This window comes from Monodelphis domestica, chromosome 3 (genome assembly GCF_027887165.1).
Source record: "Monodelphis domestica isolate mMonDom1 chromosome 3, mMonDom1.pri, whole genome shotgun sequence".
In the NCBI taxonomy this organism is placed as follows: domain Eukaryota; kingdom Metazoa; phylum Chordata; class Mammalia; order Didelphimorphia; family Didelphidae; genus Monodelphis; species Monodelphis domestica.
The window spans coordinates 167,418,909-167,446,207 of NC_077229.1; the positions used below are offsets into that span (position 1 = coordinate 167,418,909).

The 27,299-nt window shown below is 39.4% G+C and overlaps 1 protein-coding gene across 2 annotated transcripts; it reads right to left on the reverse strand.

Moving 5' to 3' along the window:
• Positions 1-3,642: 3,642 nt before the first annotated feature.
• On the reverse strand, positions 3,643-25,581 carry ODF1 (outer dense fiber of sperm tails 1). Of its 2 annotated transcripts, none has more exons than XM_007488174.3 (2): positions 25,224-25,581; positions 3,643-4,670 (listed from the first exon to the last, which is right to left on the reverse strand). In XM_007488174.3, the coding sequence occupies exons 1-2, from the start codon at positions 25,415-25,417 to the stop codon at positions 4,178-4,180; spliced, it is 687 nt and encodes a 228-aa protein (XP_007488236.1). In that variant the 5' UTR covers positions 25,418-25,581; the 3' UTR covers positions 3,643-4,177. The 2 variants fall into 2 exon arrangements, with proteins under 2 accessions (XP_007488236.1, XP_001380297.1); XM_001380260.4 differs by lacking the exon at positions 25,224-25,581 and adding an exon at positions 24,606-25,048.
• Positions 25,582-27,299: the final 1,718 nt, after the last annotated feature.

Sequence of the window (27,299 nt, forward strand, 5' to 3'; positions counted from 1 at the left end):
TTTAATTATTTGGAAGAACTATTTATTCTAAGTTATGTCTAAATTCAAAAGACTCATCAGATGTTCTAATTTTACATTCTGGTAATTCTAAGCAATATTTATTCTAGGCAGCTAGGTGGCACAAAGGACAGAGCTTTCAACCTGAAGTGAGGAAGATCTGAATTCAGGTAAGACCACAGATGTCCAGTAACCCTAGGCAAGACACCTCTAGCTGCCTCAGTTTCCTTATCTATAAAATGGGAGCAGGACCTACCTCACAAGCTTATAGTGAGGATAAGATGAGATAGTATTTTAAAGCTTTGTAAGCCTTAAAGTGCTAGTTAAATACTAGTTGTTGTTGTCCTTCTGAGATTTTTATAGGCTTCACCAGATTGCCAAAGGGGTTCATGACCCAGCAAAGCTTAAGAACTTTTGCTCTAGGGAGATGTGCCTTTACTTATCCTCATTAAATTTACATGTGCACATTTACAAAAGGTAGGGAAAATTATTGAAAAATAGTGACCTTGGGTGGCTTGAAGATATGCTTTGAGAGGTGCTGTTTGTAGGGTGCTACAATAACAGTTGGCAATGATGATTTGGAGGAATGAGTAGAAAGCAGAGCTGCAAACTGTCCATATTTTAAAGACAGAATGTACTGTTTTCTAATAATTTTGTGTGTATCGGTTTTCTCTCCCTGACTAGATTACAAGTTCATTGGGAAGTGTTCTTCTTTGACACTCCCCAGAGGGTCTAGCACCATCCCAAAGCATAAAGCAGGCACCAAGTAGGAGGATGGATTGCTGATTGGCCAAGTCCACATCTCTGTGAATAAAGGTAACCTAACCTATCTACCTGTCAACCAAAAGAGCAGATATTTGCTTCTAACCTCAGAGGACAGAGACCCAGTTTTCTTGGATCATTTATACTTGAAGAAATATCCACAGTGCAGTCTAGATACAAGTAGGGATAATAATAATAATAACAATAATAATAAGGTTTTTTCCTATTTTACTTGCAAACAAGAGTAGGGAGGAGCTCAAAGGCAGCCCCACCCAACCACCCAACACACATGCATGCACATATGCAAACACACATACACACATATACACACATTTCTGAGGACTGTAGGCAGGTCCTCATATTCATACACATTTTATACAACAGGCTCAATTTGCCAGGGAAATTTTCTTGACTAGAAAGAGAGGCTGCAATCCAAAAGAATTCCTAAACTTCTGATTCAATTCAACAAACATTTATTAGGCACTTGTTGTTTGGGAGGCACTGTGCAAGGTGCTGGGAATACAAAGACAAAGCAGTTCTTGCCCTCAAGGAGCTTACAATCTACTTGAGGGAGTGGGATAGGACTTGTACACAAATCAGTATAACACAAGCTATACTGTTATGGGACAGGGCGGGGCGGGGTGGGGTGGGGGTTGGGAAGGGAGGTGGGGAAGAATTCCAGATAATTTGTTCAAAGAAAATGGAGAGAGAGAAAACTTTCATATGAGGGGATTGAAGGAAGGCTTATGAGAAGAGTTGACAGATGACGTGATAGTTGAGCACTGAAAGAAGATATGTTGATAAGAGATGAGGAGAGACTGAAGAGAAAAGAGACAAGATGTTGTCTTGAGATATAATTAGCATTCTAGTATGCAGGGCGTGTGATGGAAAGTAGTATGAAACAAGTAGGCTGGAATCAGCTCATGAAAGACCTTAAATACCAGGCTAAATTGTTATTATTTTTAGTCAATGAGGAGTTATTGAAAGTTTTGAAGAGGGCAGTGATATTGTCAGACCTCCTTCACAATATAAAGTTAATTTTGGCCACTATGTGAAGGAAAGTTTGGGAAGGAAAGAAACTGAAGTCAGGGGAATCAATTAGGGTATCCCAGGATCAATAGAAGTTATCTGCTCCTGAACTATATACACTGGGAGCCATCTGAGTGAATGGAAAGGGACAATTGTGAGAAATATTATGGAGAAAGCCTTAACAGCAAGTGATGGGATGGGAGGTCAGGCAAAAGAGAAGAAAGAGTCAAAAATCACTCCAATACATTAAACGTGGGTGCTTGGAAGGATGCTGATACCTTTGACAGAACTAAAGAAGTATGGCTAGTTTAGGAGGGAAAGCAATGACAGTTTTGGACTCCAGGTTGTAATCCATCAGGAGATTAGAGACCCTATAGAACTGGAATTCAGAGAAGAGGTTAAGGCCGGATATATAGAATTATGAGCTATTTGTGTAGAAGTGATCATTTGGTTTTCCAGTTACAAATGAAATCACTAAGGGAGAAAACTTAAGGAAAGGACAGATCAGGACAGGAGAGAACAGAAAAAGAACAACATACACTTAGTGGGTGAGAAAAGGGTGATGAACCATCAAAGAAGATTAAGGAGCATCCAGATAAGAAAAAAGAACCCAGAGAGGCCAATTCCTGGAAAAGGAAGGGTTTGCCAACATCAGAGAGGGTTGTAAATACATTTGACTACTGCAAAAAGAAGAAGGGGGGAATGGACTGAGAACAGGTCATCATATTTAGCCTTAATAGACGTTTATGACCTTTGAAAGAAAGGTTTTGCTAGAATATAAGGGTCAGAATCAATGAAAGGTTTTTTTGAAGGCAAGGGAGACCTGAATACGTTTGCAGGTTGAGGAACAAGAGGGATTTATGGGACAAGATGGACACAAAAGGGATGGCATTTAGAGCACAAGAAAGACTAGACTTTACAAGGAGAAGTTTCACCTCATCTTCTGAGCCTGGAGCAAAAGAGAAGAGAATGAATAAAGATACAAAGAGCTTTTGAGGTATATAGAGGAGGTAAGATAGCTGGTCCAGATGACTTTTTAGTAAAGCAGGAGGAGAAACGATCCACTAAAAGTGAGTTATGGGTAGGGAATTAGAGTGGGGCAGGGGGAAGTAACACTGGAGTGGCTGCTGTGGTTAGTGTGATATAGAGGCAATCAGAGGAATAAAAAGATTGTAAAGTAGTGGAAAGGATCCAGCTAAGGTTTAATAACATTAATCTGTAGTAGACTCAGCCTACAGGTTTTGTGACTTTCTTCAGTAGAGTTTAATGTCTTCAAGCAGGAACTGAGAAGGTAGATGATGGAGGTAGCTGGAAAGCTGAACATTAGCAAGGCATGAATAGTGGAAAGATAAGAGGCGCATAGATATGGAGCTGAAGGGCACCTTGGAAGCCATCATGTCCAAATCTCTTTTTTTAGATGTGGAAACTGGGGCTGGAAAAGGTTAGGGGACTTGCTCAGGCTTATTCAACAGCTAGTATAACTTGTCTGATGTAGGTTTTGAACTTGGCTCTTCCTGACTCCCAGTTCAGCACTTTACCCTCTGAGTCTCCTAGCTGCCTGGAGCAAGGGGACAAAGGATTCAAGATGAGAGAGTACCTTGTTGAATTTGGTGGGGTGGGAATGGGAGATGGGGCCAATAGCAGAGATAAGACTATGAAGAGAGGCAAGTCAAGACAGAAAATGAATGGGAAATTGGTAACCTTTGCAGAGGGGACAAAAACATCTCAAGGAAACTGTTGTGTTGACACCAATGCTCCTCAATCCTGGACCTGAAGGAGAAGTCAGGAGATATTCAGTTTAGGAAGACATCCTGGGTCCAGTTAGCCCATCACATCACAACTGAGACTGGCAAATAAAGATATTAATAGTGCAAACTTTATGGTTTTTGTGATATCTTCAGGGGACAGCATTGAAACAAACAACTTAATCCCTTTGTTTGGTCCCTCCCAAGTATGTCCCTTTTCATTTACTTCTTGGTTTTTTTCAGGTAGCCAACATATAATTTGGTCTGTCTTCATGATTTGGGGCCCGTGAGATATTCCACTTCTCTTTAACTTCTGGTTTGGGCTCCTAAGGACCATCATTTGGAAATATGGTGCTTGTGGCTGGCTACCTATGAGAATAATCCATGCGTGGTTCTTTGTGAACAGATCTCCCATGTCATTTTTCTTTCCTACCACTTCTTGGAACCCAGGAATTGTGTTGGGCCAACCTCACTGGGCAGCGGGCAGAACCAAAAGATTCTCACACAACACCAACAGGTTTGCAGTTATGTATTACGGGAGCCTACATATTTCAGAAAGCAGGGAAAGAGAAACACCGGAAGAGCTGTCTTGTCAGGGTAATACTAACTACTTCTAAGCATCCTATCTGTACCCCTCTATGATATCATTTTCGGCTTCCACATGGATAGCACGGACTGCAAGGACTGCAAGGACTGCAAGGATCACAAGGATCGCATGGACTGCTGCAAGGATTGCATGGATTGCATGGATTGCATGGATTGCATGGATTACATGGATTACATGGACCGCATGGATTGCATGGATTGCAAGGGTCACATCGACTGCATGGAAGACATGGAAGGCATGGGCTGCAAGGGGCTTCAACCTTCACACAACTGCCAAGTCCGTAAGAATAGGTCACATCTTTCTCATCCACACACGGGGGCAAGGAAAACTCTTTGCAGATGTTCATGTAGCTGTATTTTTTCGATCCTAGGCAATCGTATCTATTCTCTCGTTCCGCTGACACAAACACCTTCCCATCTTTCACTTTGACTTTGACTTGGTCAGGCTCAAAGCCGCATACATTCACTGACCCTAGTAAGTTACTACTGCAACAGGATGCTGCCAGAATCTTGTTTGTTGTTCTTCTTAGTCTGCAATTTAAAAAAACAAAAAACAAAACAAGGCAGCTCAGACCAGATTGTACTTTTAAGAGGGAAGCAGTACTTTAAGTGGGCAGAGGTGGTGGGATAAAGGGATCATGGGAATGTGTGCACCTGGAACTTGGGCCTGGCTCGAGACCCAGCTCTGCCACTTATTACTAGCCCAGTGGCTTTAGGCAGACCAGTTAACCTGCTGTCTGGGCCCCGGGCTTCTCGTCTGCAAAATGAGCGAATGGTGCGCTAGGATTTCTGAGGGCCCTTCCAGGGACTCATAGAGGCAACCATCAATCTGCCGATCTCAGAACCGCTTATGCAGAGCCAGAGGGATATTTGGATAAATACTATGGCCACTCAGATCCTGGACTTTATCAAATGGGATTTAAAGGGGCCCCTGAGCTCCGCTTGGAGTATTGGTTGTTCCTCCCTCTTCCATTCTTATTAAGGGCTGTTCCAGAGCTACAGCTGCTGGAATTCCCCATTCTCCCCAGAAGACAGATAAGTCACCCTTTGGAGAAGGGGGGTGGGGTGGTTTCCCCCAGTATTTCCCTGTGATATATTTTGACAATGGCCTGTGCCCCACCCACTGTCTCATTTGGTGGTGATGGGGAGGTGGGTTAGGAATGGGGAATTGCAGCAGATCACCTAGGGCTGTCCCTCACTGGTCAGTGGAGTATATTCAATTCCTCACCACTTAACAATTCTATTGTATGAAAGAAAACACTGTGCCTCCAATATGGCTTTATGTAACCCTGCATAGGCTTTCTGAGGGACAAGGAAAATCTAGCCTACGCTCATTTAATTTACACATCATTTCATTTGCCCAGGAATTTCAAGGATATTCTGATTTTAGGTATATGAAGAATTTTCATTTCCTAAAAACAAAAACTTTGAAAAAGATTGTGGCCAAGTTTAAGAAAAACACTTAGCTAGAAAAAGCATTTCTCACGTGAATTTAAATGGAAAAAAATGGAGCAATTAAATCTTTCAACAGATAGTCCAAGCCCCTAGCCTGGTAAGTAACAAACAGCTATACAGCCCTCATTTCTAAAGGGTTTTAAGTCAGAGGTTGACCTAGAAAGCTCATTTCTTACAATGTTCCTATGAATGGAAAAGGGTTTATTGGCATGAAGCTCTAGGCCAGTGATGGTGAACCTTTTAGAAATGGATTGTTGGGCCCACCCCATTTCACACCTCCCCCCCCAAGGGGGCAGGTAATGAAAGGCACAAGGAGAAGGGGAGGAGATTGGCCCCAGCCCTCCTCTCCCCTCCAACTTTGCTCCCCCCTCCAGCTATGTGCCATGATGTGAGCTATGCTTCCCTCAAACCTAGCTCCTTTCCAATCCTACCACAGAAATCACCTTCACCAGAGACTCCACAAGCTGCTATTTGCACTGCATACTCATGCAGAATCATGTGAGGCTCCCTCCTATCCCAGAACCTTACTCTAGACAGGAGAGGGAGGAAGCACTCCCATTGGGCTGCTGGACAGAGAGGCAGATGAAGTGAGGAATGTCCTCATGTGCATGGCAAGGGAGAGGGGAATAGCTCCCCCAAGTCCCTTTGGCTTTCTAGTAATGAATTCTGGTGGACAACTGCAGGCATGCCCACAGAAATGGCTCTGTGTGCCCTTTTGGCACGTGTGCCATAGATTTGCCATCACTGCTCCAGGCTCTCTTTTGAGCCCACCAAAGAGCTGATGCTCTTGGGCACTGAGGAAAAATCCAGTAGTAGTAGAATCTGCAATTGATGCAAAAGGGATGCTGTGAAACCCCTTCCTACTTCATCCTGGGCCATGTAACACTTCTACAAGGAGCCAAGTTAGGTACTGACTCACACATCCTTCTACAATGCATGGCATTAAACCCAGGCATAGAGATAGACACCTTCTATTTTCCTGGGAAACCCAGCACTTATTGATGCCACCCCAGGAAGATGGGATGAGAGGGAAGAAAGGAAGGAAATTGGGTCGATAATGCTGCAGATGCTGAAAGCATGCCTGTGAGGTAAGTAGGAGGCAGGAATAAATATCGCTGTTAAGAAAGCTGCTGGGCTAGTAAGTGAGCATGCTGACAGATAGCCAGTGTGGACAGGGAATAGCTCACGCTAGCAGCTCTGAGTCAGCTTGAAAACTCGAGGCGCCAGGCTTCCTGGAGCTGATAAGAGGATTTGAAAGGGAAAGTGCCTATTTCTTTGGTGGAGGCAGCCTAGGCTAAAGCTTCTAAGGTAAAGAACATGGTTTTTGAGGGATTTTCTCCCAGCTCTGTGAATACCTAAAGGATCCTACTTTTTGGGAAGGAGTCAGAAGACTACAATTCCATTCACAGTATTCTAAGCCAGGCTACAAGTTAGGAAGGCACCTGTTCTTTTCCTAGTTGGAAAATCTGCACAAACTGGCCTCAGAAAAGTCCTAAGGTACCAGACTACTCTGCAAGATTTCTAAGGCCTCAGATCACTGAAGCTTCCTCTCTTTAATGGGAAAAACACAAAAAAAGGACACATTATGCCTGGACCATGGGATGAATGTCAATTATCCTCATTTTACTAATTCTCAATCTATTGTTCACTTTTCTTTACTGTACCTACAAATATGTCCATATCTCATCAGCTTCAAACAAGCAAAAAACAACCCTCCCATCAACCCTTAGGCTACTTTCCTGTATTTTTCCCCTTTCATTTCCCAAGCAAACTATTAGGGAAAACTATAGTAATTTTGCCTCAATCAATCGATCAGTAAGTATTTCTTTTTTTTTTCTCAGTTATACACAGAGATAATATTTAACAACTGTTTTCTGACATTTGGGGATTCAGATCCCCTCCACACAAGGCAGTAAATAGTCTGATATAGGTTAATGCTGGTGCTTATATAGAATACTTATTTCCATATTTCAGCAAGTATTTATTAAGTGGCTACTAAGCACCACATACTACACTAAGCTCTATGGATAAAAGTACTTGCAATAGGCTTATGAATTATAATCTAAAATATATAAAGTACTTATGTTTTTATATGAATATATTAGTATATGGACAGCTAAGTGGCACAGGGGATTGAGCATTGGACTTGGAATCAGGAAGACTGCATCTTCATGAGTTCAAATCCAACCTCAGACATTTACCAGCTGTATGACTCTGGGCAAGTCATTTAACCCCTATTGCCTCAGTTCCTCATAAATAAATGAGCTGGAGAAGGAAATGGCAAATCATTCCAATATCTTAGCCAAGAAAACCCTAAAAAGTAGTCATTAAGAGTCAGACACGACTGAAATGACTCAACAACAGCAAAAATATTAATATATATACATATATCACTGTGTGCATAAATGTATGCACACACACAGTTGTTAAATATCAAGTACAGTAGGTTGGGAAGGAGAGAACTAGCAGTTGAAAGGAGGGAATGGTCAGGAAAAATTGCATGGAGAAGATGATCCCTGAATTATATCTTAAAGGGGATTTGAAGGGATGAAGGGAAAGAGGGAGTAACATTCCAAGCATGGGGGAAGTCAGTGCAAAGGCACATATAGGAGACGGAGTGTTTTGAGTAAGGAACAGAAAGCCAGTTTTTCTTGGTCACTTATTTCTCTTCTCTTCTCACTTATTTCTCAAGTCATTGCAATGGGGCTTCCAATCTTGCCTCTCAACTGAAACTGCAAAGTTACTACAGATCTCTTAAACGCTGGATCTGGTAGTTTTGCCTCTATCCTCACCCTTGACGTCTCTGCATTATATAACATCATTGCCCACACTCTGCTTCTATATACTCCCCTCTTCTCTGTTTTTTTTTTTTTTTATGATTGCTCTCTTCCTGTCTTCAGTTGAATGATCATCCATATCATAGCCCCTAATGCTGAGTGTTCACAGAGATTCTATCCTTGATCCTCTTTTCACTCTACACTTTTTTTCTTGGTGACTTCAACAACTTCCATTGGTTTAAATTGTCATCTTCTTACAGATGATTCACAGATTCTTTTAGACTGCCCTGGTCTCCTTTATTTATATATTTATTATTAAATGCTGTTTAAGCTACACATTTATTTATTTAAATTAAAGTTAAATTTAAATAAATTAAAATTAAATAGCATTAAAACAAATAAATAACTAATGATACAGATTAACACTGAGGAAATATTATTATTAAATATATTTATTTTTATATATTTGTTTTGCCCTCCCAAGCTTGTTTACCTCTAAGTTGTCAGTCTTCAACTGCCAACTGGAAATTTCTAATGAATATTCCACAAACATCATAAACTTGATGTTTCTAAAACAGAACTCATCTTTCTCTTCAAACTCACCCTCTCACCCCCTTTTCTGAACTTCCCTGTTTCTGTTAAAGATACTGCAATCATATCAGCTCTTTGAGTATAGAAAGGTGGATAATGTATAATAAGACTATAAATAGGCGGGAGTCATGTAGTGAAAGACTTTATTTGCCAGAGGATTTACTCAGATTTCACACCTTTGGCATTATCCTGGATTCCTCACTTTCTCTTTCTTCCTTCACATGTCCAATTAGTCACCAAATCTTGCTTCTATATCCACATCTTTTGTATATGTTCCCTTCTTATTTCTCACGTGGCCACTGCCTTAGTCCAGATCTTGCTTACCTCTCACCTGGACTATTACAATAATCTCCTCATTAGTCACCCTACCTCCTCCAGTGTCTCCCTGATCTTGCCTCATGCTCCACAGTGATTATCCGAAAATAAAAATTTGACCATGTCAGCTCTCCTACTCAATAAATTACAATGGCTCCCTATTATTGCCTTCAGGATCAAATATAAACTCCTCTGGCAAATAAAGTCGTTCACTACATGACTCCCATCTATTTATAGTCTTATTATACATTATCCACCTTTCTATACTCAAAGAGCTAACTAAACATACTATTAATATTCCATCTCCATGTCTCTGTACACTGTCCCTCCTACCTAGGAACATACTTCTTCCTCACTTCTACCTCTTAGAATCATGTTTCCCTCAAAATTCAGCTGAACTATTATCTTTTTCTATATGAAGCCTTTACTTGTCTATTTTCTAGCATTGGTCCCACCACCATCATTACCTTGGATTTAATTCATAAAAGTTAAATTTATATGCTGTCTCTCTCAATGAAATGTAAGCTTTGAGATCAAGGACTATTTATTTTTTGTTTTTGTATTCCCAGTACATAGATCAGTGCCTGGCACCTAGCAAGAACTTAATAAATGCTTGTTAATGATTGGAGTTAGACCTCAGTTTGATCAGAAGCTCCATGTAACTCTACATTACCTAAAGTGGGGAATGGAGAGAATATAGCTAGGTTTCCTGTCCCAAATTATAAGGGACTGGCTCTCAGTTTAGGTGGTACAGTGGATAGAGTGCTGGACCTGGAGTCAAGAAGACTTACCATCCTGAGTTCAAATTCTGGCCTTAGATACTTTCTAGCAGTGTGACCCTGGACAAGTCATGTAACCCTGTTTGTCTCCGTTTTCTCATTTGTAAAATGAGCTGTAGAAGGAAATGGCAAACTATTCAAGTTGTAAAAGGAAAGTTGGACACAACTGAAATGGATAAGCAACAGCATCTCAGGGTCAACATGTTTTTTTCTCACCAGTTGATAGGTCCTAGACTTCTTTGTTTCATCTTCTTCCTCTCCCTGAATGATTTCTTGATTCTTTCCCTTTCATGGTATACGAATCCCACAAAATCTGGGGCAATGGTTCTAATTTATCCCTTTCCAGGAAATCTGTCATCCCCTCTTCTTGTTTTCAGGTTAACACAATTGAAAAATGACTGAACAACAAAACCATAACAAAAGGCAAAGGCTGGTTGTGGGCAAGTTTGTTTGCCAGATTAAGGTTAGGGACTGGATTGTGATTATTTTATGAATCCAAGGAACTCTGACCCAATGGAAGTCAGCACTTTCTCTGCAATCTAGTTAGAGAGAGAGATTAAATTACTCTAGGGTCACTGACCAGTCTATGTTTGAGGCAGCACTTGAACTCAGATCTTCCTGGGTCTAAAATCAGCTTTTTATCCATGATGCCAAAATGCCATGATACTTCTCATTCACCAATGTCCACTATAACATAATTCACATTCACAAAGCACTTTATTAAGCTCTTGACATGCATTATTACATTTGATCCTTGCAACAAGCCTGCATGGTAGGTATTACTCTCTTCATTTTGCAGATGAGAAAACTGAAACTCACATAAGATTTGTATACTGGATGCTTGTGGTCCTTCTATTTCCCACCATATGATAGATCACAATTCTCTATGTCCCAGGCGAAAGGAGAAATCTTACATTTCCATTGCTAAGAGGGAATTCAAGCTGCAATGATCTAAGAAGACTGTACACTGGATTTAGAGTATAGATAAGAGCCTTTGAGATGATTAAAGTTTAATGCTCTCATTTACCTAATGAGAAAAGTGACTTGAACAAGATCACAACAAATAGTGAATAGAAGTCAAACTGAGCTTTGAATTCAGGTCCTCATATTCTGAAGTCAGCATTCTTTCTACTATCCTATCTTTTTTTTTCTTTTTTTTAACCCTTACCTTCTGTCTTGTAACCAGTACTATGTATTGGTTCTAAGGCAGAAGAATGTAAGGGCTAGGCAATGGGGGTCAAGTGACTTGCCCAGGGTCACAGAGCTAGGAAGTGTCTGAGGCCAGATTTGAATCCAGGACCTCCCATCTGTGGGCCTGGCTCTCAATCCACTCAGGCACCCAACCTGTCCCCTCTACTATATCCTATCTTATTCTGTTCTTTAAATGAAGGCTTACAAGAAAAGGTGGTGCTGGGAACAGAAGCATTCTCAAGGCTCACATCTCCCTCTTCTTGCCATTCCATAACATCATAGTTTTAAAGTGGGCCAATCCCCTCATTTTATAGATAAGGAAGAGAGAGGCTATGTGATATTCCCAGCCTTAGACTAAGAGACTGAGGTGAGATTTAAAGTTGTCTAGTAGATAGAGTGTTGAGTCTGAAGTAGGAAAACTCATCTTCTTCAATTCACATCTGGCCTCAGACACTTACTGGCTGTGTGTCTGTTGGGCAAGGCATGTAACCCTGTTTGCCTTATGCTCCTTATCTTCAAAATGAGCTGAAGAAGGAAATGGCAAACCACTCCAGGATCTCTGCTAAAAAAAACCCAAATGGGGTCACAAAGAGTTGGATGCAACTGAAAACAACTGAACAACAATCCAGGTTCAAGTCCAATGTTTGATTACCTACACCAAAGGATACCCAGTAAAACTTCCCAGTATGACTGAACTAGAATAAGATGGAATTAGGGAATATTAACCAGGTCAATAAAGACATAGCATAATGTTAATTTATGGTTTTCTAAGTTGATATGATCCCACCTTTCTATTTGAGTTTGGTACCACTGCATTATACTATGTTGTTGTTCAGATGTTTTCAGGCATGTCCAGTTCTTCATGACCTCATTTGGGGTTTTCTTGGTGAAGATACTGGATTGGTTTGCTATTTCCTTCTGTAGCTCATTTTACATATGAAGAAACTGAGGCAAACAGTTAAGGGACTTGTCCAGGGTGCCCTAGCTAGTACATGACTGAGGCTAGATTTGAACCGAGAAAGATGAACCCAGGACTGGCACTGGTCATTGTGCTACCTACCCAAACCTCTATTCTACTCTTCTAGCATTATACTATACTGCTCTTCATTCCTATATATAGGAATTGTTAATAGACTCTACTGCCACCCACTTTCACCTTTGTATATGGTCTGACTCCCGCCTACCTGTAGAACTGGATGGGCTCTTGGAAGCAAATTAAATCTAATCCTTTCATTTTACAGGTGAGGAAACTAAGGCCCAAGAAATCTAAGTGACTTGACCAAGATCACTCAGGTAGAAGGTATTTGATGGAGGATTTGAAGATAGGTCCTTTGAGTTCAGAGTCAATGCCCTTAACCCTGGACCATAAGGCTTCTACTGCATTCTCTCTATTTTATCCATCCTCAGGATTCATGCAGATGAGATCCAAAAGCAGTGATGAAAATGGATATAAATTTAGAATAGTAAGGGAACCCTGAGGCTAGTTAGTTTAACTCCCTCACTTTGAAAAGGGGGAAACTGAGCCTCAGAGAGCCTTAATGACATGCCTAATTTCATATAGGAAGTAGAAAAACCATGATTTGAATCCAAGTATTGTCTCTCTCTGGAAGCTAGGAGGCCCAGTGGAACTGAACTTGGAACTAAAATTCATAAGCATAAAGTAATTTTTTGGGGGTGCAGCCATTGAGTGGATGATGATGATGGGAAAGGATTAATGAGAAAGCACATAGCATGGCTCTGGTATACCAACAAATCTGGGTGCCATTTATGACATGCTAGGTATACCTCCCACCCTACCTTCTCCTTCCCCCCATTCATGGATGTAAGAAGAGCCTGACTTGAGGATTTTACTCTGGAGGTTTCTGCCAACCCAGCCTGGACTTTGACCTTTGAGGTCAGATCATTGAGCCGCCATATTATAAAAAGTAACTGACTTTTCTATATCCTTTACCATTGGCAAAGTGTTTTTCCTTATTTTATCTCATTTGATACTCTCAATGATCTTATGAGGTAGATACCATCAATGTTTCCCATTTTATAGATGGAAAATTTGAGACTCATGGATGTGAATTAACTTGCCCTTGGAGTCATACAACTAGTAATTACAGGAGCCAGGTCTTCCTGACTCCAAGTAGAGTTCTAGTAATTCTGCCTAGATGCTTTGTATAATACATGTGTGAGGAATGGCATCTGTGTATTCCTTTATCACATTTTTGTAGCCCCCACTCCCCGACAAAGCGAATTCAATATAAACCTCAAATTTAGAGCAGGATGGTTGGGGTCTAAGTATCTGACATCCAAAAATTCTCCATAATTCCTTCATAACACTAATTGTTCACCAACCTCCACTGAAGATAAAGTTAATGGGAGAGAAGAGGGAGATATCATAAAATTTGGAAGTGGGGCAATCAAAGCTTCTTAAGACTGTGAAATATTAATGTCCAATGTGTCTGAGGATTTTCTACTATAACAAAAAACAATGCTTTACACAGAAAATGTATAATAAACAGTTTAAGAAAATTTGCTTGGTAAAGAATTTTTACATAAATGAATGAATTTATGCTTGATACTGAGGTCAGCTAGAGAAATGATAGACTCCCTGGGGTCAGTCCTCAAGGAAAAAATACAATATTTATGGATATTTGAGAAATAAGTGGCACACTGTTTCATTTTTCCCAGCTGATGTTAGCCAAAATCTCTCTTATTGTGCAACTCTATCAAAGCTTACATAATAATACGTAATACATAATAACAGAGTTATTTATATACATAAGAGGAAGGGACTTCAGAAGTCATCTAATTTCACTTCTGCATTTTACAAATGAGGAGACTGAGGCCCAGGAAGTTTAAGGGATTAGCTAAATGCCATAAGAGGGAGTTAGGTAGAACAGGGAATAGAGTACCAGGCCTGCAATTAGGAAGACTCATCTTCCAGACACTTGCGAGGTGTGTTACCCTTGGTCAAGTCAATCTTGTTTGCCAATTGGAAAATGAAATGGAGAAGAAAATGGCAGACTACTCCAGTATCTCAGCCAAGAAAACTCCATATGGGGCTATAAAGAGATACAACTGAAACAACTGAACAATAATAAAAGTCATACAGCAAATAAACACTAGGCAGAAGATTTGATTCCAGGTCCTTTTATGGCACAATCCAAAGCTTGCTCCACTACACCATGTATTTCTAATTATTTAATCCTCAAGTTCATAAAGCATTCACTTATTACATTATAAATTCTGAAAGGGCAAGATTTGCATGATTGTCTTCATACATTTATCAAGTAGAGGGAAAGACACAAAATAAATGAGATGAGGGCCAAACTAGAAACCGTGATGGCTGAAAAAACAAAATCAGAGGAATACTGTATAGAGGGATTTAAAATAAATCTAGGATCAGTTGTTATTTATGGCAGAGGAAAGGTGGATGCTCAGGGACTAGAGAGGTGTGAAGTATATTTAGAGAATGTTTTGATTCGTTTTCTTTTGAGGAATGACAAGTCCATAAGGACATTCTGGGCCCATTGAGGCAAAAGCAGCCAGAAAAGACATATTTGCAGATCTGCCTCAAGATTATGGCAAGGACCAACCTGACCTTGTATGTCTACAGATCATTGTCTAAAGAGCACCTGGCTTTCTTAATTGACTCAGAACATCCTGAACAGTTAACTTACTATCACAAACCTTGAGCTCTATCTCTGGGACAAGCCTTCATGCATATCAACTATACCTTGGTGCTTTTGTACTTCTAAAGAAATCCTTATGTCAGATTTTCCTTTCATCATATTGGACATATCCACAGCTGAGCTTCTCTTAGGCTTCAGAAAGAATGAAACAACTATACCAAAGCCTAAAAGAAGTTCAGCTGTGGATATATCCAATATGATGAAAGGAAAATCCAATGTAGGAAAGCAATATTGAATAGGAAGCTGGAATGTTTAAGAGTGAGAACAAAATAAGCTGGATGTGGCCAAATGGGAGATGGAAAAATTAAACCTCAATAGCTTAGGTGAATAGTGGGTGAATTTAATTCAGGTGACCTTTACATATACTAATGAGGGCAGGAATCCCTTAGAAGACATGGAAAAGCCTTCATAGTCATTAAAAGGGTGAGAAAAGCAATATTGAGGCATAATCTTAAAAATGACAGACAATATCTATTCAAATCCAAGGCAAATTATTCAACATCACTTATCTATATTCCAAACACTGATGCCAAAAAGATTCACTTTGCTCGTTCTTTGAAGACTTATGACATCTTCTAGAAATAATACCAAAAAATATATCACAATCACCTAAGGAGATTGTAGGAAATAAAAAATAATTAGGATAGGATACAAGTTTGGCCTTAGGGTACAGAATGAAACAGGGCAGAAGCTAATAGAGTTTTGTCAAAATAAATCACTGGTCATAGCAAATAGTCTTTTTCAACAGTTCAAAAGGTAACGCTACACATGGACATCACCAGACAGTCAATATCAAAATGAGATTGATTATATACTTTGCAGTCAAAGGTGGAGAAGCTCTACAAAGTTAGTTAAATTAAAATGTGGAGTTGAATGTGGTGCAAAATTCAGGCTTAAATGGAAGAAAGTAGGAAAATAATCAGACCATATAGGTATGACCTAAATAATATTCCTTATGAATATGAAGTGGAAGTAAGGAATACATTTATGGGATCAGATATGGTAAATAGAGTACCTGAAGAACTATGGACAGATGTTCACAATATCATATAGGAGGCAGCAACAAAAAACATCCCAAGGAAAAAGAAAAGCAAGAAAGCTAAAGGGTTGCCTGCTGAGGTTTTACAAATAACTGAGGAAAGGAGATTCTGAAAGGGAAAGATATACCCAACTAAATGCAGAATTCTAGAGAATAGCAAATTGAGATTAGGTTTTCTTCAATGAACAATACAAAGAATAGAAGAAAACAATAGAATTGGGGGAAAGTCAAAAGATTTCTTTCAGAAAATTAGAGATATCAAGAGAACATTTCACACAAAAATGGGCCTGATAAGAGACAAAAATGATAGGGACTTAATGGAAATAGAAGAGATTAAGAAGAGATAGCAAGAATATATACATATAAGAAAGTTATCTTAACATCATCAATAACCACAGTTGCATGGTGATATAAAGCTAGATATTCTAGAGAATAAAGTCAAGCAGGCCTTAGGAAGCATTGCTAACAATAAGACTAGCAGAGGTGATGGAATTCCAGCTGAACTATTTAAAATCCTAAAAGATGATACTGTTGTTACAATAGAATTTAAATAAAATAGTAAGTCAAGGTAGGCTTCTCCAAACAAAGGTATGTTTCATTAATGGGGGTGCTCTCCACCAATAATTCAGATCTCTTGGTCCCTTAAGTAGTGAAAAGACCCCATCCGACCCCATGTTGGGAGGTCAGTACACTTTTATAAGCAATACATAAAGGGAGAATTACCAGAACTGCAGGTTGGTTTTCAAAGAGGCAGAGGAATTAGAGACCAAATTGCTAACATCCACTGGATGATGGAGATAGCAAGCATGTTCCAGAAAAAGCATCTATTTCTACTTTATTAACTATAGTAAAGTCTTTGACTATGGATCACAACAAATTATGACAAGTCCTCAACGGCATAAGAGTACTATACTAGTTCATCTTTCTGGTCCCCTGAGGAACCTGTTTGTGGGTCAAGAAGCAACAGTTAGAACTGAACATGGAACAAATGATTGGTTTAAGACTGTCACCTTATTTATTTAACTTATATGCAGAGTATTCCACATGAAAGACTGGAAAAATCAAAGGCCAGAATTAAGGTGACCAGGAGAAATACTGACACTCTCAAATATGCAGGCAATTTCACTCTGATGGCAGAAAGTAAAGAAGAATTAAGAAGCCTCCTAAATATTGGGGAAAGAAGAGAGTATAAAAATTGGCTTGAAGTTTAACATTAAAAAAAAAATACTAAGATCATGGCAAATGATCCCTTCACTTCCTAGCAAATAAAGGGTGAAGAAATGGAAGTAGTGTTAGATTTTATATTCTTGGGCTCAAAGATCACTTTAGATGGTAACTGGTGCCATGAAAATTAAAAACAACAACAAACACTTGTTCCTTGGAAGGAAAGCTGTGGCAAATCTGGACAGTATACTAAAAAGTAAAGACATCATCTTGTTAGCAAAGATCAAAACTATGGTTTATCCAATAGAAATGTACAGTTGAGAGATGGACTACAAGGAAAGCTGAGTGCTGCAGAATCAATGCTTTCAAATTGTGGTGCTAGAGAAAACTTTTGAGAGTCCCTTCAATAGCAAGGAAGGAGATCAAATCAGTCAGTAATTAAAGAAATTAATTCAGACTAATGAGAAGACAGAGATCATTGAAAAAGAACCTGATGTTGGGAAAGACTGAAGGCAAAAGGAAGAGAACATGTCATGGAAACAACAAACATGGGCTTGGACAGACCTTGGGAAATAGTGGAGGAGGGAAGGCCTTTAATTCTATGGTCCATGGGGCCATGAAGAATTGGACACAAAAAATGAAAGAACAACAGCACTGACAGGCAAGAGAACATTCAGAGAAAGAATGGCAGGATGGTGAATGACCTGGAATTCATGTCATATGTGGATAAGTTTAAAGAACTATTGATGTTATCCTGAAGAGAAGACTCAAAGGAGGATATGTCACTTGTCTTCTAATGTGTTAAAATCATCAAGTAGAAAACAGACCAGACTTTTTTTTTTTTGGCTTCAGAGGGCAGATCTAGGAGCAATGGGTAAAAGATGCAATAAGTTTCCCCTTGTTAAACATTTTGGGGGGTCAGCTAGGTGGTGCAGTAAATAGCATAGTAGGCTTTGAATCAGGAAGACTCATCTTCCAGAGTTCAAATCTAACCTCAGACACTTACTAGCTGTGTGATCCTAAGCAAGTCACTTAACTCTGCTTGCCTTAGTTTCCTCATCTGTAAAATGAAATGATGAAGGAAATGGTGAACCACTCTAGTACCTTTGTAGTTGGGTACTATAGTGGATAGAGGGCCAGACCTAGAGTCAGGAAGATCTGAGTTCATATTGAGCCTCAGACACTTACTAGCCTTGTGACCCTGGACAAGTCACTTAACTGTTTGCTTCAGTTTTCTTGTCTATAAAATGAGCTGGAGAAGGAAATGTCAAGCTACTGAAGTATTTTTGCCAAGACAATCCCAAATGGGGTCACAAAAAATTGGACAGTGAAATGACTGAACAACACACAACATTAATTATCTTTAAGTAAAAGCTAGTTGATCATTTATGAAGTATGTCATAACATGACTTCTTTTTCAAGTGTGGGTTAAATCAGATGGCTTATAAGACCCCTTCTAGCTCTAACATAATGCAATTCCATGAATGGGATTGACATATCTTTTAACTGCCATAGAATAAGGTTCTACATCAAAAGTTACTCTGAAACTGTCACCTTGACATTTTTGGTTTGTGTGGTCATCCTTTGGGAACTCAGGAGTAGAAAACTGAGGATAGGAATAATCGCATATTCCTTTTGAAGGAATATTTTCCAGGGGGAAAAAAGGTCTTCCAGAGGTGGGTACTAGGAACAGTTTTATTTGATTCATTTTCATAATGCTCTAGGAAAGTGAAAGAACTATTTTTGTGGGTAAAATCAAGTTTTTCTGCTTGGTAAAATGCTAACACACTAGAGACAGAGGTGAACTAGGCAAGTGAGCTTATATGTGTGCCAGGTAATGGATTTCCTACAAAGCAATTGATAAATAAATAAAAATAGTTTAAAAACTGATGAACCCAGAAATATCACCCATGAGACCTAAGGAAACTTGAGTTACTATAAGACTGGGCTTCCGTAGCTCAAAAGTGCCAACAATAACATGCTAGACATTCTCAAAATATCACCAACACCATAAGATAGAACTCATGAGCCTGCTACATGTAACATTACAGGGTAGCCACACCAGGTAATATAGCACATGGTATCTCATCCCTATACTTCAAGAAAAATGTAGCAAAGTAAGAAACAAGATAGCAGAGAACCTTCCTCCTAAGAAGAGATTTAAGTTGCAAACCCAGTTCCCTTGCCTTCCAGAATATCACATTCCAAGCCATCTGATCCTTCAATGTGGGAGTTGTCAGATGCCATGTAATCCTGACTGGGGTTCCATGATATTTGAATTGTTTCTTTCTGGATGTTTGCAGTATTTTCTCCTTGACCTGGGAGCTCTTGAACTTGCTGGGAATTGTCATTTGGAGATTTATTATAGGAAGTGATCTGTGGATACTTTCGATTTCTATTTTATTTAAGATTATCAGGACAGTTTTGATAATTTCTTTTAATATGATGTCCAGTCTTTTTTTTATCATGACTTTCAGGTAGTACAATAATTCTTAAATTGTTGCTCCTGAATCTATTTTCTGGGTCAGTTTTTTAAATGAGATATTTAATATTTTCTTCTATTTTTTCACTGTTTTGATTGTGTTTTATTGTTTCTCATTGTCTTGTGAAGTCATTAGCTTCCATTTACTAATTCTAATTTTTTTTAAACCCTTACCTTCTGTCTTGGAATCAATATTGTGTATTGGTTCCAAGGCAGAAGAGTGGTAAGGGCTAGGCAATGTGGGTTCAGTGATTTGCCCAGGGTCACACAGCTGGGAAGTGTCTGAGACCAGATTTGAACCTGGGATCTCCCATCTCTAGGCCTGGCTCTCAACCCACTGAGCTACCCAGTTGTCCCCTCTAAATTTTTAAAGAATGAATTTCTTCCATGATCTTTTGATCCTCCTTTTCCACTTGGACCATTCTACTTTTCATGGAACTCTTTTCTTCATTGGATGTTGGTGCCTCTTTTTCTACTCAAACGATTTTGCTTTTTAAACTGCTTTTTCTTTTGCATTACTTTCATTTCTTTTCCTCATTTTCCCTCAACCTGCTTTATTTGATTTTTAATTCCTTTTTGAGTTCTTCCAACACCTGAGACCAATTTACATTTTTCTTTGAAGTTTTGCATGTGGTTGCTCAGATCTCATCATCCCCTATTGACTTTGTGCCTTGCTCTTTACCTCCATAGAAATTTTCTAGTGTTGAGGGCCTCTTTTGCTCATTTTCCTAGCCTTTTTTGCCTGTGGACTGGGAATTTTGAAAGCTATTGAATTTGTCTCCTCTCCTGATGGCTTGCAGGACTCAGCACTCCTGAGCTATTTTGTCCTGGGACTCAAGGCTTTACCACAGCACAGACTTAAAAGGGACAAGTGCTAGGGACTTTTGGGTCTCATCATGGGCTGGTGCTAGGGCCTGGGACTTCAAGAGGTGGTTCTGAGGTCTGGGGTGTTCTGTGATTGGTGTAGGCAAGGTCTTGGAATCCCAAAGTTGGCATATGCCCAGGCTCAGAAGCTGAAGAAGTAGGTGGTTGGTTAGCTGATCAGCACTCCTCTGTGTGCAGTTTTGCTTCTTATTCCGCATTATCCTGTGAAAATCAATTATCTCTGCCTACCTTTCAAGTTGTGTTCAGGGGGAAAGTCCCCTCATTCCATCTTGCTATTGGTTTTTGACTCCTGCTGTTTTGAGGTCGTTTTTAAAGATTGGTGTGGAAGGATTGTCAGAGCAGTTTCAGCTTTCGCTGCTACTAAGCTGCCATCTTGGCTCCAACTCTTGCCTAAGAAGAGACTTAGGAAAATAGAGATGGAGACTGAGAACACCAAGACTGAACAAGCAAAGTGTCAAAGCTCATCAAAAGCAGGAAGAACATTTTATGTAAGATATCCAGAAGCCAGGCTTCTTGAAGAGAAGATTAACTTTAAAGTCTAAAAGATATGAGTTCAACTTCTCCCTCTAATACATAGCAGTGGTATGACTATGGGTAAATTGCCCTAGGCAGCTCTCAAATGACTATTTGTCCCTTTATTCAATGATCATTTATTTATTCAGCCCTACTCTATACTAGGTATGATATTGTAATACAAAGATAGTTATATTGCTAAGTTCTAAAGAATTTGCAGATCTAGACAAATGGGAAGCACAACACAGGCAACCTTCCACACTGATGAAAGTTACGGGTCTGTTCCTCTCCCCTCCTCCAAATCTTCATGACTATGGACTTGTTTCCATAATCTTGGGAAGGCCAGAACTGGTTTTGGAGGGATACTCCTTAGAACTTAAATGAGATACTTCTAAATTTAGAAAAAATACTCTTTATGATGGTAATAGATATTTGAGGGACAGTTTCAAAATACAAAACTAAGAAAGGTTTATGTAAAATTTTGTTTGAGTAATTAAGAAGTTATTAAGGGTTGGGGGCAGCTGGGTAGCTAAGTGGATTGAGAGGTAGGCCTAGAGATGGGAGGTCCTAGGTTCAAATCTAGACTCAGACACTTCCCAGCTGACAGAAGGTAAGGGTTTAAAAAAAAAAAGATGTTATTAAGGGAAATATATCCCTAATCTTTTCAGATGGATTATAAAAGATGAATATGCCCCTCCAGGTAAGCATCCCTTGATACTGTACTCAGAGCTAATATTAGACTGATGGATTATGTATGGATCTGACTCATTATATTTACATTGTTTATGCTTTCACATTTTTTATGTAATATAAAAAGTGGAGGGAAAAGAAATGATTTGACCAAATAGAATGTGCTAACTAATTTTTATCTTTTTAAAAACAAAGTTTGCTTGATGACATCTGGTTTTTGTTTGTTTTTTAAATGAATACTTCTGAATCTCTCATAACTGGGCCTTTCTGTTCCACCTTCATCACCATTCAATTGTTGTACCTTCCTGTGGTAGTGAATGCGATGAGTTCTATTCTCCCATATCCTGAAGTGTTTCAGACATGAGAAAGGACCTCACAGAGGCCTTCAACATATGGGAGAATGGCACTTCAGTGTGCAAGGGGGCATGGCATTGCCTACACTTCTTTCTGCTGTGCCAATGGGAAAATGGTGCTCGCTTTCTCTGTCAGTGTGTGTAACACAGGATTGCCTACACCTGCTTCTGTTAGTGAGAGCTCTTTAAGCACTAATTTCACCAATGGGAACAGCCAAACTTACACTGTAATCAAATGGATAAAAGGGAAAAAAGTTACAAATGAAAGGTTTGGTTCAAAGGCCAAAAAAATGAAAAAGAAAAAGAAAAATATAACCTCCCCCCCCAAAATTTAAGAAACTTTCAGTTTAAAATTTTGATCCTTTTATAACTGAAGCATTTTAGAGTCATCAGAAAACAATCAGTGATTTTCAATTCTTTGGATTCTAGAGCCACAAGAGATCTCAGTGGAAGGCCCTCAAGAGCCAGAGGTGTCAAACTTCCCTGCCACGAGAAAAATTAGGAGTATCCTCTATTACTTAATAACCAATATCACTCTTTGAGACACCATTTTTCTTATTTTGTTAGACTCCACTTTGGAAGGGTAGGCAGTTTCTGAAGATGTGATCAAGTAATATGACCACTCCAAGCCCCAAGACATCATCTGCTCATTGACCCGCTAGGGCTGGGTCCCCTCAAAGTAGGACCCTCACTTCTGTGCCAGCTTAAGCTAGGCCCTCCTCTGGGGTTATGTCCCTTTGTCCTTGCTTTTCCTTCATCAAAGGTAGGGGTGACCTGGTCTACAAAGGGAGACTAAGGCAGGAGATCCTGATTAGTGTCATTTTTCTAGTCTAGATTGCTAAGAGGTAGATGGGTCTCAAAATAGCTAGCATTCCTTAAAGTGTCAAGGTTGGGTGGGGGGCAGTAATGAAGTACATCTGAAGGGGGCAGACTTATCCTATCACCTAAGGCTTAGTCCTGCCTGCACTTCCCAGACAATCAAAGAGGCAGGAGCTGAGATCTATTAACCAAATTCTTCCTTAAGATGTCCATCCATTAGGATTGTCTTGCCTTTTCCAGGGGAAAGTCCAAATGATGACCTGTCAGGCCAATCAGAGGAAAAGCACAAGTAGATTTTAAAAGGTCTGTCTTCCCTCAAATCAGGTCTTTTGGGACAAAATGGAGGCAGTCCAGAAACTCCTTTTTCAATAGATTTGAAGCCCTATTAATAAACTTATCTTGTGACAAGAAAAGCCTCCATTTACCCATTTGTTAAATTTCACTCATGTCAGCCACAAGCAGCCAACAACTCCAGAGTGCTGCCTGAATTAGATTAAAACTAATTAAGAAATGTTTAACAAAATCAATAAAAATACAACTTATCAGACAATGATAATTTGTGGTTTTCTAAGCCAATATGAAGTTTCTATTTGAATTTGATCTTCTCACTTTACAGATGGGGAAAGTGAAGTCCAAAGAGGGACTTCCCTAGGATGACAGAATTAAAAGATAGAATAGGGATTTGAATTCAGATCCTCTGACTCCAACACCTATACTTTTTCTAAGCTAATTATAATGTTTCCTTCCCTCTTCAGATATAATATTGAATATTGTTCAGTCATTTCAGTTATATCTAACTCTTAGTGACTCCATTTGGAATTTTCTTGGCAGGAATACTAGAGTGGTTTGACATTTCCTTCTCCTGTTCATTTTACAGATGAAGAAACTGAGGCAAACAGGTTAAGTGACTTGCCCAGGGTCACAGAGTTAGTAAATGTCTGAGGCTATTGAATTCAGGGCTTCCTGAATCCAGGCCCAGTGCTAGATCTACTGGGACACCTAATTGCCTATTCTTGGAAAGGGAAGTAATGAAATAAATCCAAGTTTCAAGGAATGGCCTGGTAGGAGGAAAAATTATTATTGCCTATATTATCCTCTTTGCTTCACAGCCTGCAAACCCTAGAGTATACATTCAAATCTCTTTTACCTCTACTTCCTCTGTTGTCATTTCTCCAGTTTCCAATAGACTCAATTCACTTATTTCCTAGGCAGGAAAAGATACTGTTTCTTGACTTTCATCATTTGGTACCACACCCTTCTTTTCTTCATTCATAATGATAATGATAATAGACATAATATAAACTGATGTTCATATTGTACCACTATTTATTCCCTTAAAAAACAACAACAACAATCCATACCTTCTATCTTAGAATCAATACTAAGTATTGGTTCCAAGGCAGAAGAGGGACAAAAGTAAGGCAGAAGAGGGACAAAAGTTAGGCAATGAGGGTTAAGTGACTTGCCCAGAGTCACAGTTAGGAAGTGTGCGAGACGCAAGATCTCCTGTCTCAAAGCCTGGCACTCTATCCAGTAAGCCATCTAGCCACCCCGCCATCACTCAGTCCTCCATGAGCTCATTGACTCTTCCAGGTCTTTGCTAAAGCATTCTTTTTATTCTTACACATCCATCATTCCCCCTTTGTGCAAGAACCCATCCTTAGGCCACTTTCCATCTCCCATCATATCAGGTTACTATAGCAACTATAAGTATCTAAGAATAAGTTTACTTGGTCAGTTCTTTCTTTTCATCCAGAATGGCTTTAATGGCCTTCCTCTCCAAACTTCTGATTGTTGGTCGAAGACAGAAAAGCTTGATATCACACAGGCAATATGGGTATAGATCACATAGGCCACAAATGCGAGGGCACTTTGAATAGCACAGGCAAGCCGGGTATGGATGTAAGTCACAACAGCAATAAGGATGCACATATAAGTCGCAGACGCAACGTGTGCACTCGTCGAGGCATTTCAATTGCCTTAGTTCTCTGTCCACCTTCCTTATATCCCTTCTTACACTGTCCAAAAGACAACTTAGTGCAGCCATAACAGTCACACCTTATTTGTCGGTGAGTACCTTTGGAAAATGGCACTCGGAGGGGGAAAAATTGTTCTAAGCTCTTCTCAGGAGTTTCTTTTACAAATAAAGGAAACTCCCAAGATTCACTTAGTTTATAGCATTCATTCTATGACCTCACCACCCACTGAAGATGTCATAGTCTCTGTTACCATGTGAACTGAGTGGCTAGTTCATTGGCTCCAGAAAAGCTCCTATGGGAACCTAGCTGACCTCCAGGCTCCTGAAGTTCAGAGTTCATTGGTCTGGAAATTCCTCAAGTTCTTCTCACCTCTGTGGGCGGGCTTTGCCTTGGCGCCTTCTACCTCTGGGTACTTCGTGGTCACAGTGAACTTCTGTGAGATGGTCTGCTTGTGTCTCTCCCTGAATTTCTCTGTCTCCGATCTCATCTGCAAAACTCCATAACCCTACCTCGTTCTCTGGGTCCTGCTCTGAACCATGCAGAAAGCAAATATAAGATGCCATACTACATGTCTCTGGCTTAGCATCGTCAGGTCTTAATCTGTCTGTGGTTTTAAGGGATCTCTGATTCTAAATTTACTGGGATTCTATCTTTAAACCCTGATATGCTAGTAACTGGGGTTCTGCTCTCATCCTCAAGCTCGCAGTAGCTGTAGCAATGACTGTGTGAAACTCTGCCTCACTTAAATCCAATTTATGCGCTGGTCAAAAGACATCACCAGTGATGTCATTTTGGTTTTCTTTGAGTACAAAGGACAAACAACCAACCAACCAACCAGTTGCAGCAAAGTCAAGTCTTTGAGCCCTGGGGTCTCCCAGTGTATGGGGGTTTTTATCAGTGTGCCCCTAGTCTTCAAGGCTTCCCCCCCTCACCCCTGTTGTCCCTGGGACTGAGCTAGGCAAGGTAGAAAATAGAAAGGTATTCACCTTAGTCATGGAGAAAATACAGTAGTGTCCCAAGGTGAAGATTAATTCTCTATGTATGATAAAAGTCCTAGAGATGCCATTGTTTATAGATGGAAACATGCCAGTTGCATAAAGCCTCCGGAAACTGCAAGAGCCTATTGGAAGACACTGATACCCATTCAAAATACTTGGTCTAACCATCCACACAGGAAAAATGAGTGGATGAAGAAGGTCAATTGCTGATATTAGATGTTTTTCACCATAGGTACACTCATACATATATACACACAAACAGAATTACTAAGACTTTTTCAAATGCACTAAGACTTTGGGATACCCTCTATTTACATTTACACTTGTACATATCTATATTTGTGTGTACATATGCATATGCATATAATATATATGCATCTGGAGCAGATAATACCAAAGAAGAGTAAATAGGAGGAAGGGAATGGAATGGATTGGTCTTAAGAAATTGAAAAATCTACTTTTAAGCTTTCTGCCAGAACTGAAAGCACATTTTAAAAAGAATATTTTTTCCTAAATTACATGTGAAAACAATTTTTAACATTTGTTTCATATAATTTTTGAGTCCCAAATTCCCTCCTTCCCACTTCTTGAGTATGCAAGCACTTTAAAATAGATTGCACATGTGCAGTCATACAAAACATATTCCATATTAGTCATGTTGCAAAAGAGAACTCAGATAAAAAATAAAGTTTAAAAATATACTTCGATCTGCATTCATATTCCATCAGCTTTTTCTCCGTAAGTGTATAGAATTTTCCATGATAAGTCCTTCAGAATTGTATCATTGCATTGCTGAGAATAGCTATGTCATTCATAGTTGATAGTCATTACAATATTTCTTTCTCTTGTACAATGATCTCCTGGGTCTGCTGATTTCACTTTGCATCAGTTTATGTAAGTCTTTCTAGATTCTTCTGAAAGCATCCTGCTTGTCATTTCTTTATAGTGTGATAAAATTTCATCACAATCATATACTACAACTTGTTCAGCTATTTCCCAGTTGATGGGTATCCCCTCAGTTTCTAATCCTTTGCCACCACAAAAAGAGCTGCTATAAATATTTTTGTACATATAAGAACTTTTCCCTTTTCTTTGATCACATTGGGGCACAAACTTAGTAGAGATACTTTATAGTCAAAGATTATGCACAACTTTATAGCCTTTTGGGCACAGTTCCAAATTGCTCTCTAGAATAGTCAGATCACTTCACAATTGCAGCAAAAGGGTATGTGTCCTCATTTTCCCACATCTTCTCAAATAATTTGACATTTTCTTTTTCTGTCATATTGGGAAATTTGATAGGTGAAAGATGATACATTAAAGTTGCTTTAATTTGCTTTTTTTCTAATCAAGAGTGATTTTAAACATTTTTTCATATTGCTATAGACAGCTTTGATTTTTTTCTAAAAACTGCCTGCTTATATCTGTTGACTATTTATGAATTGAG

Excerpts from the sequence above, each read along its gene's own strand:
- ODF1 (XM_001380260.4), bottom strand. The coding sequence starts at position 24,922 with ATGGCTGCACTAAGTTGTCTTTTGGACAGTGTAAGAAGGGATATAAGG. Across the intron at positions 4,671-24,605 it reads GAAAAGAAAGAACTGACCAA|ACTAAGAAGAACAACAAACA; the intron begins GTAAACTTATTC and ends TTTAAATTGCAG.